This window comes from Globicephala melas, chromosome 5 (genome assembly GCF_963455315.2).
Source record: "Globicephala melas chromosome 5, mGloMel1.2, whole genome shotgun sequence".
Taxonomy (NCBI): Eukaryota; Metazoa; Chordata; class Mammalia; order Artiodactyla; family Delphinidae; genus Globicephala; species Globicephala melas.
In genome coordinates this window covers 101,767,115-101,785,873 of record NC_083318.1, presented here as the reverse complement: position 1 = coordinate 101,785,873, position 18,759 = coordinate 101,767,115, and the positions used below count along the sequence as shown (strand labels likewise).

Below are 18,759 nucleotides of genomic sequence, written 5' to 3'. Positions count from 1 at the left end.
CCATAACAAGGATGATACATACATAACCTAGCACCTCTGGGGGTTATTTTGAGAATTCAGTGACATGTTTATGAAAACAAGGTTAGCTAGAAAGGACGTTGCCCTAAGAGTCAGAATTCAGGTAATCATGAGTGACGTAACCTTTCTAGATATCAATTTCTTCTTCAGAAACATTGATGTAATATTCTATAAAATGAATGGGTCAAGCTAGATCATTTTAAGTTTCATTTATAACTTAAAATTATCTCTTTCCCATGACCTACTTTGTACAGTTATTATACAGGCTAAAGTAGATAGTTCTATTCCACATAAAGGGAATGTGGAATATATTTTATTTTTTGTCAGCAGTATTGAGGTATAATTTGTATATATTAAAATGTATACATTTTAAGTGTTGAGTTTGATGAGTTTAGGTAAATATATGTGGTTGTGCTGTCACCACCATAATCATGATATGGAATATTACCATCCTTCTAAACGTTGCCTTGTTCCTTTTTGTATTCAGTGCCCCCCCCTCATTATCCCCTTGCCCTGGTAACCACGGATCTGCTTTGGTTTTGCCCTTTCTAGAATTTCATAAACTAGACTCATAAATTATGTAGTTTCTTGTATCTGGCTTTGTTCATTTTCAACATTTATCCATGTTATTGCATATATCCGAAGTTCCTTTTTAATTCTGGATAGTATTTCATTGTTTAGATATCCTGCAATTTGTTTATCCATTCAGCAGTTGATGGTGTTTATTTAACTGTCATGAATAAATGTACCAGAAACTTTCGTATAAAACAAGTCTTTGTGTGGACATATGTTTTCATTTCTTTGGGGTGATACCAAGCAGTGGAATTACTGATTCATATGGTAGATGTATGTTTAACTTTATGAGAAACTGCCAAACTGTTTTCTAAAGTGGCTGTCCCATTTTGCATTCACATCAGCTATGTATGAAAGTTTGCTTTACATCCTCAGAAACACTTGGTGTTATTAGTCTTAATTTTAGATATTCAAGTATGTAATAGTATCTTTTTTAAAATATAATTTGCCTTTTTCTAAAATATTTCAAGCATCTTTTTATGTTCTTATTTGCTGTCTGTGTCTCTACTTTGGTTCAGATCTCTGTGTCTAATTTTTGATAGGATTGTTTGTTTTACTGGAATTTTAAGAGTTCTTCAGATATTCTGGATAAGTCCTTTATAAGATACATACATTTTGTAAGTATGTTCTCTTAGTCTTGTTGTGCCTTTTCTTGGTAATATCTTTGAAGATCCCAAGTTTTTAATTTTGATGAAGTCCAATTTATCACTTTTAAAATATTTTGTGGGTTTTGCCTCATACTGAAGAAATCCTAACCCAAATTCACTGAGATCTCCTGATTTCTTCTAGGAGTTTCATATTTTAACTCTTACACTAAGGTCTATGATACCTTTCAAGTTAATTTTTGTATATGGTAGGAAGTAAGGTTTGTTTGTTTGTTTTCCCGATACGGATATGCACACGTGCTAGGACTGTTTATTGAAAAAGATTATTTAACGATACATTTGGAACTCTGTCTCAGTTCTGCTCCATTAATGTGTCTGTCCTTAAGCCAATACTATATGGTCTTGATTGCTATATCTTTAAAGTCTTGAAATAGAGTCATTTAAGTTGTCCAATTTTGTTCTTCCTTTTCAAAATTATTTTGGCTATTCTAGGTCCTTTGAACTTCCATATGAATTTAATAATTTGTCAATTATTGAAAACGAAAAAAAAACAGCCTGTAGAGATATTCGTTGGGAGTACATTGAATCTATAGATCAGTTTGGAGAGACTTGACAGCTTAACAGTATTGAGTCCTTCAATTCATGAGCATACAACTATCCCTTATTTGGGTCCTAGTATTTTCTCTCAGCAATGTTTTATAGTGTCCATTGTATAGAACTTTCAATTCTTTTGTTAAATTTATTCTTAAATATTTTATTATTTTTGATACTGTTGTGAATAAAATTGTTTTTGTAATTTCATTTTGGATTGCTTGTTGTAGTTTATAGAAGAGATAATGGACTATTGCACAGGAATGGAGATGAGGAAATCCAGCTGTGATGAGGCCATGTTTATTAAACATTGATAGAATGAAGCAGTGATAGTCCTTTACAGATTTTAACTCTTTGGTCTGGATTATTTATAAGTTGGAGCTGTGTATATTCTGATATATTTGACACTATCATACTTTTTGTCAGTTATTTCTTAGCGGTACTTTGGGGAATATTTTCTTTGACGTCACTGGTTTCCCTTTCATTATCTATGAAAAGAAAATTCCTGTTACCAAGGAATTTTTACCCATTCATTGATAATTACATTTAAAAGAGAAAACATGAATATATCTGCCTTATATTGCTCTATACGTAGATACAGTTTACCTACCTTATTTTTACTGCTGATTTTAGGTCAAGTGAAACAGTATAGAAATATAAAATTTAAAAGAAAAAGTAGACTGAGTTATTAGTGAAGCTGGTAAATGTATCTGTGTGTGTATGTTAAAGCTTGAAAATGACTCCCGTTTCTATATTATATAGAAAATGCTTTTTATAAAACTTTGTATCCTCACCAGCAGATAGATTTTTCTAAAGAAGGAAATTAAAGAAAAATGTAGCAGTCCTTCTGTTTAATAACAACGCCATGGTGGTTTTTTACCTTAACTATGCTAGAAACATCTTTGCAAGGTTGTACTCTGTAATTCATAGCTTCCAAATTTGTTCCCTAAACACAGCGAGTTCTTTTAATACATGTTTAATAGAGAATATATCTCTTCATAAAAAAAGACCATACCTGTCTTTTTCAGAACTTTTCTGTGGCTTCACCTTTACAAACATTGTCTTGTAACATATTAATTCTCATAACACATTAACCAATATAAAAGGATAATGTATTTTTTCCTTTCTCGTATTTTTGTTCACGCTAGTAACCAAAGTGCCTTGCATTGTTCATCATGGGTTTACTTTTTTTATTTTTTTGCGGTACGCGGGCCTCTCACGGTTGTGGCCTCTCCCGTTGCGGAGCGCAGGCTCCAGACGCGCAGGCTCAGCGGCCATGGCTCACGGGCCTAACCGCTCCGCGGCATGTGGGATCTTCCCGGACCGGGGAACGAACCCGTGTCCCCGTATCGGCAGGCGGACTCTCAACCACTGCGCCACCAGGGAAGCCCCATGGGTTTACTTTTGAGAGCTTTTTATCTATTCTGGTTCACTTTATATTGGATGCCAATGTGGCCAGGGCTGATGTTCAGCTGGCTTGCGGGAGTATAACCCTGAGGATTGTCTATAGCCAGCTGTCATTCTGATTGGTCACTCACATGTGTAATTCATTCGTTACTTTCTGTCTTATACTTCCTAAACGTTTATTAATTTCCTCCCTTCTGGTAACAGCCCTACTGCCACTACCTTAGTTGAGGCTGTACAGATCACTCACCTGGATTACCATAGGTGTCTTTGTAACTGTTCACCTTTCTATTCATCTCTACTCCTCAGAGCCGTCCTCTGCAGTGTTGCATGGAATCTAACTCTGGTGACTTGGAATCTGAAAAATAATATTCAGTGTGTGTTTACTGAATGAATGCTTGCATTTCTTTATTCAGACCTTTATTCTTACTTCATTTTACATTTTGCTTATGCTTGTGTCATATAAGCTCTTTTTTCAAGCGTTCACTTTTACATTAGATTCTGAAAATAGGAAAGCTCTATTCTTTGTTGTATATACACTTGTTCTTCTAAACCTTAGAATAATTAGTTTCTTTTGTTTCTGCTTATATAGACTTGAGAGTAATGAGATGGTGATTGTCATCTGTTAGAATGATTTCCTTACTTTACTCTTATTTTAGTTATTTGTGTGCTAAACAGATTTTAGTCAGTTAATGCAAATTTTGAAACTTATACAGGATATATCTGTTTAGTTAAAATATTAGAGTATTTATGTGTCAATATTTAGGGGATATTCCTGTCTCATATAGAGCAATCTTTTAATTATCTTTTAGATTTAATTATGCTCCCTTCCCAATTAAATATTGTAGGAATTTAATGGCTATGACAGTCCTGAATAATTACTCCTGATACCATCAACACTTCAAATGTGTATGCCACTAATTTTGGAATTAGAGTTCTGACATTCCTTTAGATCGTTTTTCCTGATAGAAAGCCAAATTATTAGATTCTGTTTAGTTTCATTGTATATAAGGTGTACTAAATTTGGAAATAATATTACAGAATCTTTTTCTGGATTAGTCACAAGAATGATTGAATTTTACATGTTACTATAAGACTGATTGCATTGGTTAAAATGCTCTGCTCTTGAAGCTGGTCTTGGAGACCAGTTAGTCTTGATGTTCCTTGGTCATTTACTCTGATCAACCTACTTTAACTACTTGCTAATGGCCCCTAGATGAATTGGATAAAAAGGGGGATTAAGGAGTAAGTAATGAATCAGAGCAGATTCATTACTTACTTACTGTAAGTAAAAAGAAATTACAAAGAGCCAAAATTCCTCTGACCACTGCATTTCTACTGTTATCTTTATATGCGAGGATTACCACATTTTACATTTGACTTTTAATTGTGTGTATTTTTACATATTGTGTTCAGTTCAGCTCTTTGGGGTTGGTGGTTAATATGCCTTATCCATTTTTTTTTTTTTTTGGCGGTACGCGGGCCTCTCAATGTTGTGGCCTCTCCCGTTGCGGAGCACAGGCTCCGGACGCGCAGGCTCAGCGGCCATGGCTCACGGGCCCAGCCGCTCCGTGGCATGTGGGATCTTCCCGGACTGGGGCACGAACCTGTGTCCCCTGCATCGGCAGGTGGACTCTCAACCACTGCGCCACCAGGGAAGCCCCATGCCTTATGTTTTGTCAGTGACATCACTTAAAACCAGATCACGAAAATTAAACTCGGAAAAATCTAAATTTTCCCACATTACCCTAAGTTCAGCTCTTTCTAACTCCTTTCTTTATGGTGAGAAATGATATTGTCATATAGCCCAAAGATGCAAAATATTGATTAGAGTTATTCTTTAACCTTATTAATCACACGTAGTCAGACTTGTACATTTGTATGTTCATCAGTCTATCAAAGCTTGGTTTTTGACTACCTGCAGGTAATAAAAAGTAAAGATGTACTCAAAAAGAGCAGGCATCACATTAATAAGGAACTGGAAGTAAGGATTTGATATTTGGCACACATGGAATAAGTTTGTATGTTATAAACAAACAAATTTAAAGTCACGTATAGACTGAAGATTTTTTTAAATCTTTGCATTTTTCAGATAATGTCCAAACCAGAATTTCTGAGCAGTCTTTCTAACCCATTTTATATTTTTCCTCGTTCTGTGTTTATCCTATTTCTAAAATGCAGCTGATTCTGTAAGGCTCTGTGTTAACTGTTTGGTCACTCTTGCAAATGCTTTATATTCCTAATGGTTGTGAACCTGGGGACAGTTTTTATAGACAAACGCTTGTTTTCATTTGCCTCACATATTTCCTATGTTAATTTCTTTATAATGATTGTCACTAATTTGCCTCACAGGAGCTATTATATACAGATTTTTGTTTTTTCTAGTTGGTGTGTTTGAAAATCAGATATTTATAAATATAGCTAGTACCTGGCCATAAATTGCTTTAACAAATGTGTATGTAAACAAATTGCACTTCCAGCTTGAAAACAAAATAAATTTCCGAATTAAAATTTCATGAAAGTTCTAATGTTATAATTAAAAATGTAAAACTGGAACTTAGAGAATTTTTTTCCCCTCCTGTTTTCCTACTGCCATTTTTGCTGTTCTCATGCCTGTTACCTCTTCAGCCTGAAAGTCTTTTCACATTGAGAGGTAACTGTTCTTATAGTCAAGGTCAATCTTACAGATAATAAAAAGTAACACTCCTGCACATTTCCAAACTCTGAAGCCTAGACCTGTATAATTTGCTTTATTTTTTCTAAAACAGTCTGATGTTTCAATATATACTATTCTGGAATCAGAATATTCATAATGCTGCATTAAAAGCTTAATTAGTGTTATTTATTTTTAATTAAATGACTGAACCTGTTGAAGACAAAGAAGACCTTTTGTGAAAACAGGATGTATTCTTAGTAAATAGTTGATAGACGTTACAATTCATAATCTGTTTAAATAGACTTCTTTTGGGACTTCCCTGGTGGCACAGTGGTTAAGAATCTGCCTGCCAGGGAGATCAGCTTGGTACTTTGTGACCACCTAGAGCAGTGGGATAGGGAGGGTAGGAGGGAGGGAGATGCAAGAGGGAAGAGATATGGGGACATATGTATATGTATAACTGATTCACGTTGTTATAAAGCAGAAACTAACACACAATTGTAAAGCTATTATACTCCAATAAAGGTGTTAAAAATTAAATTAATAAAGATATTATTTTGCTTACCAAAAAAAGAAGAAAAGAATCTGCCTGCCAATGCAGGGGACAGGGGTTCAAGCCCTGGTCCAGGAAGATCCCACATGCCTCAGAGCAACTGAGCCCATGCGCCACAACTACTGAGCTTGTGCTCTAGAGCCCGCGAGCCACAACTGCTGAGCCCGTGTGCCACAGCTACTGAAGCCCGCGCGCCTAGAGCCCGTGCTCCACAACAAGAGAAGTCACCGCAATGAGAAGGCAGCACATCACAACGAAGAGTAGCCCCCACTCGCCGCAGCTGGAGAAAGCCTGCGTGTAGCAACAAAGACCCAATGCAGCCAAAAATAAATAAATTTATTAAATTCCATATTTTAAAAATAAATAAATAGACTTGTTTGCCATGTTGAAAATATCACATAGCACTGACTTTTGTGTTCTTGTTTTCTATTTTAGGTCACAGTGTGAGAAACGTCCAGGCCTTTGCAGTTCTTCAGAATGCATTTTTAAAAGCAAAAACCAACTTCCTTGCCCACATCATTCTTGATGCCATCACAAATATTTACATGGCTGACAATGCCAATTATTTCATCCTAGAGTCACAGCACACACTGTCACAGTTTGCAGAAAAGATTTCTAAACTCCCAGAAGTACAAAACAAATACTTCGAGATGCTGGAGTTTGTCGTTTTTAGCTTAAATTATATCCCTTGTAAAGAACTTATTAGTGTTAGCATCCTCTTAAAATCTAGCTCTTCTTACCACTGTAGCATTATTGCAATGAAAACACTTCTTAAGTTTACACGACATGACTACATATTTAAAGATGTGTTCAGGGAGGTGGGCCTTCTGGAGGTCATGGTAAACCTTTTGCACAAATATGCTGCCCTCTTGAAGGATCCAACTCAGGCACTACATGAACAAGGTAAAGCACTTTCCATAATTTTATTTTTATTTGACAAAGGGGTTTGAGCAGGGTGTTTTGTTCATGTTTTGCCTGTCATTTTGTTATTGATTTGAATTACTTAATAATGTGCTTTATTATGAGATCCTTGTGAATGTTTCCCACAGGTTAACTTGTTCATTCAACCTCTGTTAGGGAATTGGGGAAAGGCAGGGGGTTGGGGGGTACAGAAGTATGTCGTGGTGGAAGAGAATTTAAGGTAAAAACTGAGGAAAACATTTATGATCCACGTGACCAATGTCTACTACTTTGTTTCTAAGAGGGAATAAAAAAAGCTTCTAGAAACAGTTGGGATGTTTAGGTGCCTTGAAATGTTTTTATTAATTATAGAGAGCAAATAAATATATCTTTTTAGTGATATTATATATACACATATGTATTATCATTAGGTACCTTAAATTTGATGTTTTTCCTCCTTCCTGATAAATCTGTTTAAAGCATAGTAGTATCTGGCACTTAGTATTAAACATGTTGAATGAATTAATGCAAGTTGAATAGACAGCACTATTCATAAACTCTTCATTCTCTTTGGTGCATTAAAATCTAGCATTCTTCTGTTGACCTCCTTGATTAGGAAAGCACCTGTGAGAAGGATACATTTTACTTTGCTTGGCATTTTCCTTTTTAATATTTGTTAGGTAGCTCTAGCTTTCTAGCCACACCAAAATGAAATCTATGAACATTGATTTTGACTTCACTTTTGGTAGTTGGTAGACATGTGTATCGTTTTTAAAGGCTGTATTATGTAAGTTGTGTTGATGGTAAAAGTGATAGGAATTATTTTTAAAATTATTTAAAAAATGCTAAATCCAGAAAAAAGTAAGCTTATAACTTCTGTGATTTGGACCTTTAATTCTTTTTTCCTAGGGGACTCAAGAAATAATAGTTCATTTGAAGACCAAAAACACCTGGCTTTGTTGGTCATGGAGACCTTGACAGTGCTTCTTCAAGGATCAAACACAAATGCAGGTAATTAGAAAATTTTCTAGCAAATGCTTTGGGAGGATATTACCTCTGGTCTGTCTTCTGTAATGATTCTTGCTTCTGAAATGCTCCTGTCTCTTAGAGGAAAAACTACTGATTCAGTGATGGCACTATCATATCTCTAGAAATGCAATACTTTTGACCTTCCTAAGTTTATGAATGGCAAAATATATAACATTATTATTACTTCAAAATATATTCTTATATTTTATTGTATGCCTTGTGTTTGAAGTATTCTTTTTCTGTTTTTTTACTTATATAGTACAGACTCTTCATCAAATAACTTTGCTTATTTAAATATTTTCCAAAACATGGTGATTCTCTTAATTATTTAGTAATTCAAGTCAGAGTATTATAATGTTACAACCTTAGGGAAATACTGAAAAGAATAAAACTTGCCTCTCCCAGGTAAAAATGGATTCAGTAAATCTTTTGTTTATCTTTAATCTCAACTTTTCTTCATTCTTTTTCTACCTGTCATTAATAAACGGTCCAACTGTATTTATAAAATATCACACTTGCTTTTGAAAAAGTTTACTTAAAATTTCAGCCAATGTCAGAAACCTCCCAGGCACCAATGTCAATACAACTTGAAAGGAATAAGTGATGAGGAGGTGAGTTCAGATGAGTAGGCTGAGCCCAGATCATATAGAGCTTTTTTAGGCCATGCTGAGGAACTTGAATTGTATTTTAAGTGTTATGGCAAGCTAGAAATGAATGAGTTAATGAACAAATAAATGAACTAGCAAACACACAAATGCATGCCTATTTGCCTGAATGCGGAGGAGCCCAACATGCAACATATAAAATATATCATGTGTCCTAGACACCGTGCTAGGCGTTCAAAATGCAGAGATAATTCTTGGACTTCCCTGGTGGTACAGTGGTTAAGAATCCAATGCAGGGGACACGGGTTCGATCCCTGGTCTGGGAAGATCCCACATGCCACGGAGCAACTAAGCCCGCGCGCCACAACCACTGAGCCTGTGTTCTAGAGCCCGCGCACTGCAACTACTGAGCCCACACACCACAACTACTGAAGCTTGTGCGCTCTAGGGCCTAGTTCTGCAACTACTGAGCCCACGTGCGGCAACTACTGAAGCCCACGCGCCTAGAGCCCATGCTCCACAACAAGAGAAGCCACCTCAATGAGAAGCCCGCGCACCACAACGAAGAATAGCCCCCACTCACCGCAACTAGAGAAGGCCCGCGCGCAGCAACGAAGACCCAAGGCAGCCCCACAAAAAAGGATAATTCTTGCCCCAAAGGAATTACAACCTGATAAAGAAAGATGTAAACACATAATTGTATAAGTAATTATTTAAGTACAGTTTTGGTAAATGCCAGTACAGAGTTGAATGAATTTAGAAGGTAATACAAACAATAAGTGTGATAAAATTTAATGGGTATGATACTAACATTTTGTCTGTGGTATCATAATCTCCTTATTTCCACTAACTAAATTTAGTTAGCTGAAATAGAAATGTAATGAGGATGTACTAACAATTTATTTTGCAAATTAGCTTTTTATGACATGATCTAGAGTTACATAGGAAGAGACTGAACAATTCCACTGAAGAGTTGACCCTATAAGACCAAATGTCGCTTAATCCATCTCCCAGCATGCCAGACATTTTCACAAAGTTCTTTTCTTATTGACTGTCTTTTCCTTCTTAAGAAAGATGTTATTAGCTGTGTGATCTCAAGCACTTAAAATAGTATTTCACTCATAGTAAGTATTCAAAAATTATTAGCTATTATGATTGTCTAATGGGCACTACTTGACCACCAGGAAGTAAATAAACCTGGCCTTCCATGTGCTAAATCTCAGGCACATGACTTACACTCACTTCAAGGTTATAGAATTCTTATGAAGTTAGCAAATAGAAAGTCACTAAATAGAGAGAACAGTGGCCACTTCCACAAAATATACTTGACATTTATTCCTTCAGGAAACACTTTTTGAAACACAGACCAGAAGGAAATAAAGCAGAAACTAACATACCATTGTAAAGCAATTATACTCCAATAAAGACGTAAAAAAAAAAAAAAAAGAAATCAAATTAACGGGGGACCAAATATATAAGCAAATAATATTAAGACGGTTTGATACAAACTATTACAATAGTGGCATATACAAGGTACTCTGAACGTATAAAGGATAGAACAGTTACTTTGGAGGAAATACTAATTGATGATTTAGATCACTTGGTCCATTTTTTTTATATACTCAAAAGATGGTATTTGACATAAGAATAGTATCATTCATGGTCAAAAGCACAGGCTATAGAACGCGCCTATATAGGCATAAATCCTGCTGGCTGTTTGCTAGCTGTATGGCTGACCTTGGCCACTCAACTTCTTGAGAAGTTACTCAACTTCTGTGTGTCTCATATGTTCATCTGTGTAGTAGGGGGTGAGGATTAAATAAATCAATCTACGTAAAGCCTTTGGGACAGAGCAGTGCCTAATGCTTTCTGTTTATAGCGTTTGTCTTCTTTTTGTTTGTGTGCTCTACTAACTAATAAAGTTTGGTTCCTTGTAATTTTTCTCATTGCAGAATAATTTATTCCATTGTTTTCTTGCTACTGTTTTAGAAGCCTTGTTCAGTTTAAACCTCATTTATTTGGAATATTGTTCATCTAAAAGCCTTTTTTTTTTTTTTTTTTTTTTTTTTACCTTTGCGGTACGCGGGCCTCTCACTGTTGTGGCCTCTCCCGTTGCAGCGCGGAGGCTCAGCGGCCATGGCTCACGGGCCCAGCCGCTCCACAGCATGCGGGAGCCTCCCAGACCGGGGCACGAACTCATGTCCCCTGCACCGGCAGGCGGACTCTCAACCACTGCACCACCAGGGAAGCCCCTAAAAGCCTTTTACTAAACTGATTTCAAGTATTGTTCAGTAAAGCCTCTACATAAAAATATTGGCCTCTTTGGTATCTACCTATGAAATTTCCGAATAGTCTAGATTTGGAGAAGTTGGACATGTTGATCATACCAGGACATGCTTTTTTTCTTTTTTTCCTTTTTTTACAGTTGCTCCCTCTCTCTCCTTTTCTTTTATTTTCAAATTTATTTATTTTATTTTTGACTGCATTGGGTCTTCGTTGCTGCGCTCTGGCTTTTCTCTGGTTTCAGTGAGCGGGGGCTACTCTTCATTGAGGTGTGTGGGCTTCTCTTGTTGCAGAGCACAGGCTCTAGGCACACGGGCTTCAGTAGCTGTGGCGCGTGGGCTTAGTTGCAGATTCTTAACCACTGCGCTACGAGGGAAGCCCCAGGGTATTCTTGCATAAAGGAAATCTACGAAAATTTGTATATGCCTTTGCTGACAACCCACAGTTTTGTATTGTATTGTAATTGTAAATTTAAAAGGAGATTTTTCTATTGTAATTTGAAAAGTGAAATAGCTGGGTGGATTTTATGTGCATTCTTCAGAGTTATTCTTTCTACAAAAAGATCAGGTTTTAATTCATTTGGCTTAGAATGTTTTAAGTTAGCCCATATTGTTCTTTTTTCTCCTTCCTCCAAGGAATTTTTCGAGAATTTGGAGGTGCAAGATGTGCACATAATATAGTAAGGTACCCACAATGTCGGCAGCATGCCCTGATGATGATCCAGCAGTTGGTGCTTTCTCCAAATGGGGATGATGACATGGGCACGCTCCTGGGGTTGATGCACTCAGCCCCACCAACAGAACTGCAGCTGAAGACTGACATCCTAAGAGTAAGTTTGATAAGTGTGTTGGTATGATTTTTACTACTAAAATCTGTGGCTGTTTTTAAATGACTTAAAACTATTATGAACTATTCTTGCAATTTTTCCTCAAGTCTAAAATTATGTCAAAATAATAATTGAAGAAAAGCCAGTGTCTCTAACCTGACCTCCAAGGGCCCTGGGGATGACAGCTATCTCTTTTCCCTCTGACTTCCTCTCCTGGGACCCTCACCCTGTTCCTGGCACACACATGACAGGAAGTATAGCTCCCTTCTAGAATCATGTATTTCTTTTATTAAACTTTTGCTTTATTCAGTTAATTTCTCATCAATAATGAGAAATTTGTGTGTTTTTCTTTATGCTGTTGTATGTTTCACCCTGTTTTGAGCATAATGACAATTTTTTTTTTTCTGGCCTGGCTGCATAGCTTGTGGGATCTTAGTTCCCCGACCAGGGATTCAACCCAGGCCCTGACAGTGAAAGCCAGGAGTCCTAACCACTGGACCGCCAGGGAATTCCCATAATGACAATTTTGAGTGTGCATTTTAACTTAAAAGCAAGAATAATCTGACCACAATTTATCTCTTAGACAAGGAAGACATCCACATGCATATCAATATTGAGGAACATTTGTATATTTGAGGGGATTGTGGGGTAAAAACAAGTGCCTTCAAAAGTCATTAAGGTTTCCAGCTTTTTAAACATACATTTTCCTCCTTTCTTGGTACCTTTGTAATTGGATTTGTAAAATATTGGTAGATAAAGCCAACAAGAGGCAATTAACTGACCTGTAATTTTGAAACAGTGTTGTTCTGGTAAATGGTGGTAACTGACTCTGAGACAGGAGGAAGACAGGAGGGGGTCCTGATATTGCTGCATTTACTGATTTCCATGGTGTCAATACTCCCACTGTGACCTGTTTCAGGCAGCTAATGTGTTACTGAATGTGGCTTGGGAAGAGGTATACAGTAGCACTCCATTGTATAATATCTCAAGGGCACAAATAATAATAAAATATAGAAAATAAGAAATACAGTTTTGAGTGTTTACCACTTTTGTTTTTGCAATAATTAATTTAGTTTTAAATTTATAGAACTTAATTTTTAATTATGGTTATGTTTTTAACAACTGGTATGCAGAATTCCAAAAATAAAACTGTTGGCTCTCCAGACCAGTATGAGCTGGCTCCAGCATTCCACTGCTTTGAGGGCATGAAGTAGTGTTGGAAAGCAGCGAGGAGGATTTGGGATTCCAGTTTCAGTTTCCATTTTTGCTTCATTCAGAATTGCTTTTCACTGTCTCCATTCAGTTGAGACAACCACAGACCTATGTAGTTTAATTTGTAATATGTAGTATTTTATAATTCTGCCAATGTACAAATTTGAATTGTAAGCATTAGATTTATGCAAATGGAGTGAATATGTAGCTGATGATTTTGCCTAATTAACCACCTTGCATCTATATCTCCTTGTAACTTTGGCATTTGCTACATTATCATTAATTATTGATTTAAGCAGGATATTAAGTTATTCATGGTATCTGAAATGTTCAGATACTGAGATTATGCTGTGATAATGTCACAGTGCCAACAGAGTAACCAGTTTTGAGGCAGTAGGAGGTGAACTTATCCAGAAACACACAACATAGAGTACTTTTGGACTAAGGATTAATAAGCACTGTTTTTCTGACCCCTATCATAATTCTGACCAGCGATACAATTTTGTACATATTACTTTGACTCCTAACTCGTGCTTCCTCATATATAAAATAATACATGTCCAGTTTTTCCCCAGTGTGTTTTTGAAGATGATGATGGTTATGGGTTTTTATGCCAGGCACTTTGCTAAGGGTTTTACATGTATTTCCTGTAAAGTAAGTTCTTATTATTGTCTAGATTTTACATAAGAGGAAACTCTGGCACAGAAAGGTTAAGCAACTGACCACAGTGAAATGATTTTTAATGTTGGGGTCAAAATTTCCACCCAAGCGTTCTAACTCTAGCCCTTGCATTTAACCTTCAGGCTAGGTTATAAGATGCTTAAAAATAACAAAAAGTTATGAAGTCTTGTTGTAAATAGGAGTTGATATTATGAGTACAGTTTATTAAATTTGAGAAGATACGGAAACGAAACTAACTGCAGAATAATGGAAGAAATACACTGTATTTCTAAATTTTATTTACATATACAGATTGTACATTTTCTGTCTTTTAAAATAATAAGGTATAGGTATGTACAGTGGAATCTCATAATTTCTAAAGTATCAATAGTATATTTGAAAAAGGTAATTATATATATGAATATTTAGCTTTTCCCTTTTGCAAATACTATTAGAAATGTATGAGATATTTTAATAAAATGGCCTTTTCAAATGTAATGACTGGGAAGATTGTAAATTGTATCTTAAGCAAAATTAAGTTCTCATGGTGTTTCAGTTGCTGAAACAGGGAAAAGGAGCCTGTGTATCTGCAAACAGATTTCGAATTGCTGTTTGGGGCAGTATAGCTTCATGGTTAAGTGCATGAGTAGGGGAATCAGACTGCCTGGATTTAAATCCTATCTTTGCCATTGTATAAGCCTTTGGCAAATTATTTAACCACGTGGGGCCTCAATTTTTCATCTCTAAAGTGCGGATAATAATAGTTCCAATGCATAGGATTATTGAGAGAATTAAATAAGCTAATGTATTAAAGCACTTAAAGAAATACCTAATACATAGTAAGTGCCCCATAAAATGTTAAGTAATTTTATAATGTGTTATTTTTAATAATAAACTATGTTAAAAGTATGACACTTCAGAAAATAACTTATAGTTATAAAAGATTGTTTTACCTGTTTGGCCTTAACAGCTATTCTGGGAAAGAGCATGCTTTCAGCCCTCAGGCCGCAGTTCACTTTGCAAGAGAGAATGTCTAATAACTCCTCTGAAGTGACTGCTCTTTCCAAAGCATCGGGATATGGTCATTTTATATGAATCGGAATACTTCAGCTCTTGGCTTCCCTGATCATCTCTCTGATCCTTTCTAGAATAAATCATTTTGTATACACACAGTCGTAAGTTTTCATGATTGTGTAAAATTATACTTGAATATGTATTTTACTTATTTAATAAAATTACTTTGTAAAAATCACTGAATTCATTGATGTCATTATTCATCAACTATATAGGAAAAGTTTTTCGGCCAGGATTTGGATATATCCATTATTCTGTCAAAAGCAATATGCGATAGTGTTTTCTAAAACGATCTTCTGCTTTTAATATGGCACTTTTTAATTAGCAAAATATTTGGCATGCTTCATAAGACTGCTTATTCGGTAAATGACAAAAATACTCATATCAGATGTTCACAGAATGGCATTCCCCTTTGACATTCATGTACAGTTATTTTTCTTTAATTTGAATTATAAGTTTGTGTTTGTTTGTGTTGTTTCTTTGTCCCCTGTAGGCCCTCCTGTCAGTCCTTCGAGAAAGCCATCGTTCAAGAACAGTTTTTAGGAAAGTTGGAGGATTTGTGTACATTACGTCCTTGCTTGTTGCTATGGAAAGATCTTTGAGCTCACCACCCAAGAATGGCTGGGAGAAAGTGAACCAGAATCAAGTGTTTGAACTTCTCCACACTGTGTTCTGCACATTGACTGCAGCAATGCGCTATGAGCCGGCCAACTCTCATTTCTTCAAAACAGAGATTCAGTATGAGAAGTTGGCAGATGCCGTTCGATTTCTTGGCTGTTTCTCAGACCTAAGAAAAATAAGCCCCATGAATGTCTTCCCCTCAAATACACAGCCATTTCAGAGACTTTTAGAGGAAGACGTAATCTTGATGGATTCAGTGTCACCCACTCTACGGCACTGCAGTAAACTCTTTATTTATCTCTACAAAGTAGCCACAGATTCTTTTGACAGGTATGGCTCTGCTCTGTGCTCTGAATTAAAGGGTATACTATGTATGACTTCAACATTAAGGCTTAAATTATAATTTAATCTGAAAGAAAATGAAAACAAATGAATCTTCTCTCTCATTTACTTATCACTGTATTTGTGAATATTACTATTGCTCTGATCTTAAGCTTTTCAGCATGGACATCTGTGTATTATTTGTAAAACCAGGTTAGAGTTAAGCTCTCTATGCAGTTAACGGAGCAGTTTCAATGAAGTTGACTTTTTTTTCCCCCCATGTTGGGTCTCAGTTGCTACGCGGGGGCTTTCTCTATTTGCGGCGAGCGGGGGCTACTCTTCGTTGCGGTGCGTGGGCTTCTCATTGTGGTGGCTTCTCTTCTTGTGAAGCACCGGCTCTAGGCACACGGGCTTCAGTAGTTGCAGCACTCAGGCTCAGTAGTTGCAGCGCACGGGCTCTAGGGTGCGCAGGCTTCGTAGTTGTGGTGCGTGGACTCTAGAGCACAGGCCCACTAGTTGTGGCATATGGACTTAGTTGTTCCACAGCATATGGGATCTTCCCAGACCAGGGATCAAACCCATATCCCCTGCGTTGGCAGGCAGATTCTTAACCACTGCGCCACCAGGGAAGTCCCTGAAGTTTACTTTTCATGGTGGTGTTTCCTATGTTTTCTTTTTCCTCTTTATTCTCAAGAACGTTAGGTACATCCAGACTTACTGATATTAGTTATCAATAGAACATAGTTATGATTACATGTATTTTCAGACAGATGATATAGTCTCAACATTCATAATCATTCCTAACATTTTATAATCCTCAAAAAATGATATATCTCCCTGGGAGACATTGATAGTTCAAGAGTCCATCAGATTAATTTACTCATTCCTTCATTAAATAAGTACTTAACAAACACCTATCGCATGCCATCATGCTAGGCATTGAGGGTGCAACTCAGCACAAGGCTACTTTGGTTATATCCATCCTTTACCTTAAATACAAACACATGAATAAACAATAACATATTGTGATAAAATCTATGATGTGGAAAATCCAGGGTTCTAAGATCATAAGTCTGCTTTACCTAAATCACTTATTTTCAGTTCTTAAAGTGTGTTTTCAATTAAGCTCTCACTTTGAAAATAATGTGAGAGTGATCATGCTGATCATGCTGCTAATTTGCCCCAAGCATTATCACTTTTAACCATTACCATAGTTTTACTTCATAAAACAAGTGAATCGTTTCTATAATGGCCCCATAAATAAAGCAAGTAACTCTATTGGGTAGAGCTAAAAGCTTTTATATCCTTAACTATAAAATTATCTACTTTGAAATACCTACTGAGATGTTTCTTGTTTCTTATTATTTCTTTGGCCTTAGTATTCAGATAGAAAACACAGGTAATGTAAAAAAGGTTTTCAGATTTTCCCTGCCTTGAAAATAAAAATGGATATATATTGTTAACTTATAGAAACCATGGGAGAGTGTAGTGTTGAGGGAATAAGGTGTTTTTTAAAATTAAATTTTGTGTATTTAGATTCAACCTCTTTTCCCTTGTTTTCTAACTTATCCTAGTTAGTATACCTTATTTTTAGTTTGCTTCCTCAAGAAACAAGGCCTATAGTACTCTGTTTTCAAATATGTTACATGTTAACATTAATGAATAAGCATCTGCCTTAAGCATGCTTTTCTGTTTCCCTCAGTGCATGTGTTGTAGTCTTGTTCCTTGTTCCCGCTGAGTATGGAGGATGTTCCCTATTAAACTTTTACTGGTATTTCTTGTGAAACTAACCAACTGCCAATCAACTGTGTCCTGTTCTAACCTTTCTAAACCACCCTGTTTTGTTGTCTGTAGTCGTGCAGAACAGATCCCTCCTTGCCTGACAAGTGAGTCTTCTCTCCCCTCTCCTTGGGGTACACCAGCTTTGTCCAGGAAAAGGTACTGATCTAATAACAGAAGTCAATCTTTACTTGTGTGGGTTTTTTTCTTCTGTGTTCAGTTATATATTAATGTGGATTTTGTGCTTTGTAACTTTAATTATTTTCTTTCTATTTGATATCTTTGTTTTTGTTTTTTAAAACTGTCAGCTTCTGCTGAGTGTATTTATGAGAGTAAAATGTGTTGATGCTATGAAGATATGAAGGACATGTAGCATTTTGTCATCCAACTCTATTATTTGGACTAAAATATGCATTTTAGAACCAGCATGTATTTTATTAAAATTAATTTAGAAATGAGGATGTAATGCCTCTACTCTTTAACTAGAATACTTTTCTCCCTTTTCTTTTCACTTTAAATGTGCTTGGGATCATTCTTTGGCTTTTAGTATTACTTCAAAATGAACATCCCAGCACTGGCTGAGGAAATGTGTATTTTCTCAATCGGGTTCAACCAGTTGAAATGTGATGCAGGCTAACCTTTGAAAAAGTGAATAAAAAAAATCTCCCCTAGCTCCTGTTTTCATCAGTTGTGTGTAAATCTCTTTCTAAACTGATGTAGTCTACCTCATATATAATGCTTATGACTATAAAGAACCAGCAGTTGATTGACAAGAGTACAATTAAGATCCATTTGAGATTCCATTTGCGACCTGTACTTAAAATGATCATAGTCTGTGCACTTGGCACCAAATACTCTTCCTGCCCCTGTTTTCCTCATAAGCAAGTGCAAGTCCTTAAGTCTTGTATTAATTCTCTCCCACTATGGCTTTTTAAAAATGAATCCTGAGGTTCTGCTATGTTGTTGTTTAATTTTATTTCTGTTGTTCAGATTTTGAAACTTGAACACAGTTGTGGTTAATTTAGTACTAAATTTGAAGTATTTGTTAT

General features: G+C 36.1%; 1 protein-coding gene across 4 annotated transcripts in view; it reads left to right on the top strand.

The window, feature by feature from the left end:
- The window catches only part of WDFY3 (WD repeat and FYVE domain containing 3), a 262,639-nt gene that overhangs the window by 121,105 nt on the left and 122,775 nt on the right, over positions 1-18,759 (top strand). For 3 of the 4 annotated variants that reach the window (XM_030847029.3, XM_060299607.2, XM_030847033.3), the window contains exons 10-14: positions 6,836-7,303; positions 8,210-8,311; positions 11,853-12,046; positions 15,483-15,940; positions 17,786-17,869. In XM_030847029.3, the coding sequence (XP_030702889.1) occupies positions 6,836-7,303; positions 8,210-8,311; positions 11,853-12,046; positions 15,483-15,940; positions 17,786-17,869 (1,306 nt within the window). Of the gene's footprint in view, positions 1-6,835; positions 7,304-8,209; positions 8,312-11,852; positions 12,047-15,482; positions 15,941-17,785; positions 17,870-18,759 lie in introns of those variants that run through there. The other variant, XM_060299608.1, reaches the window with a different exon arrangement.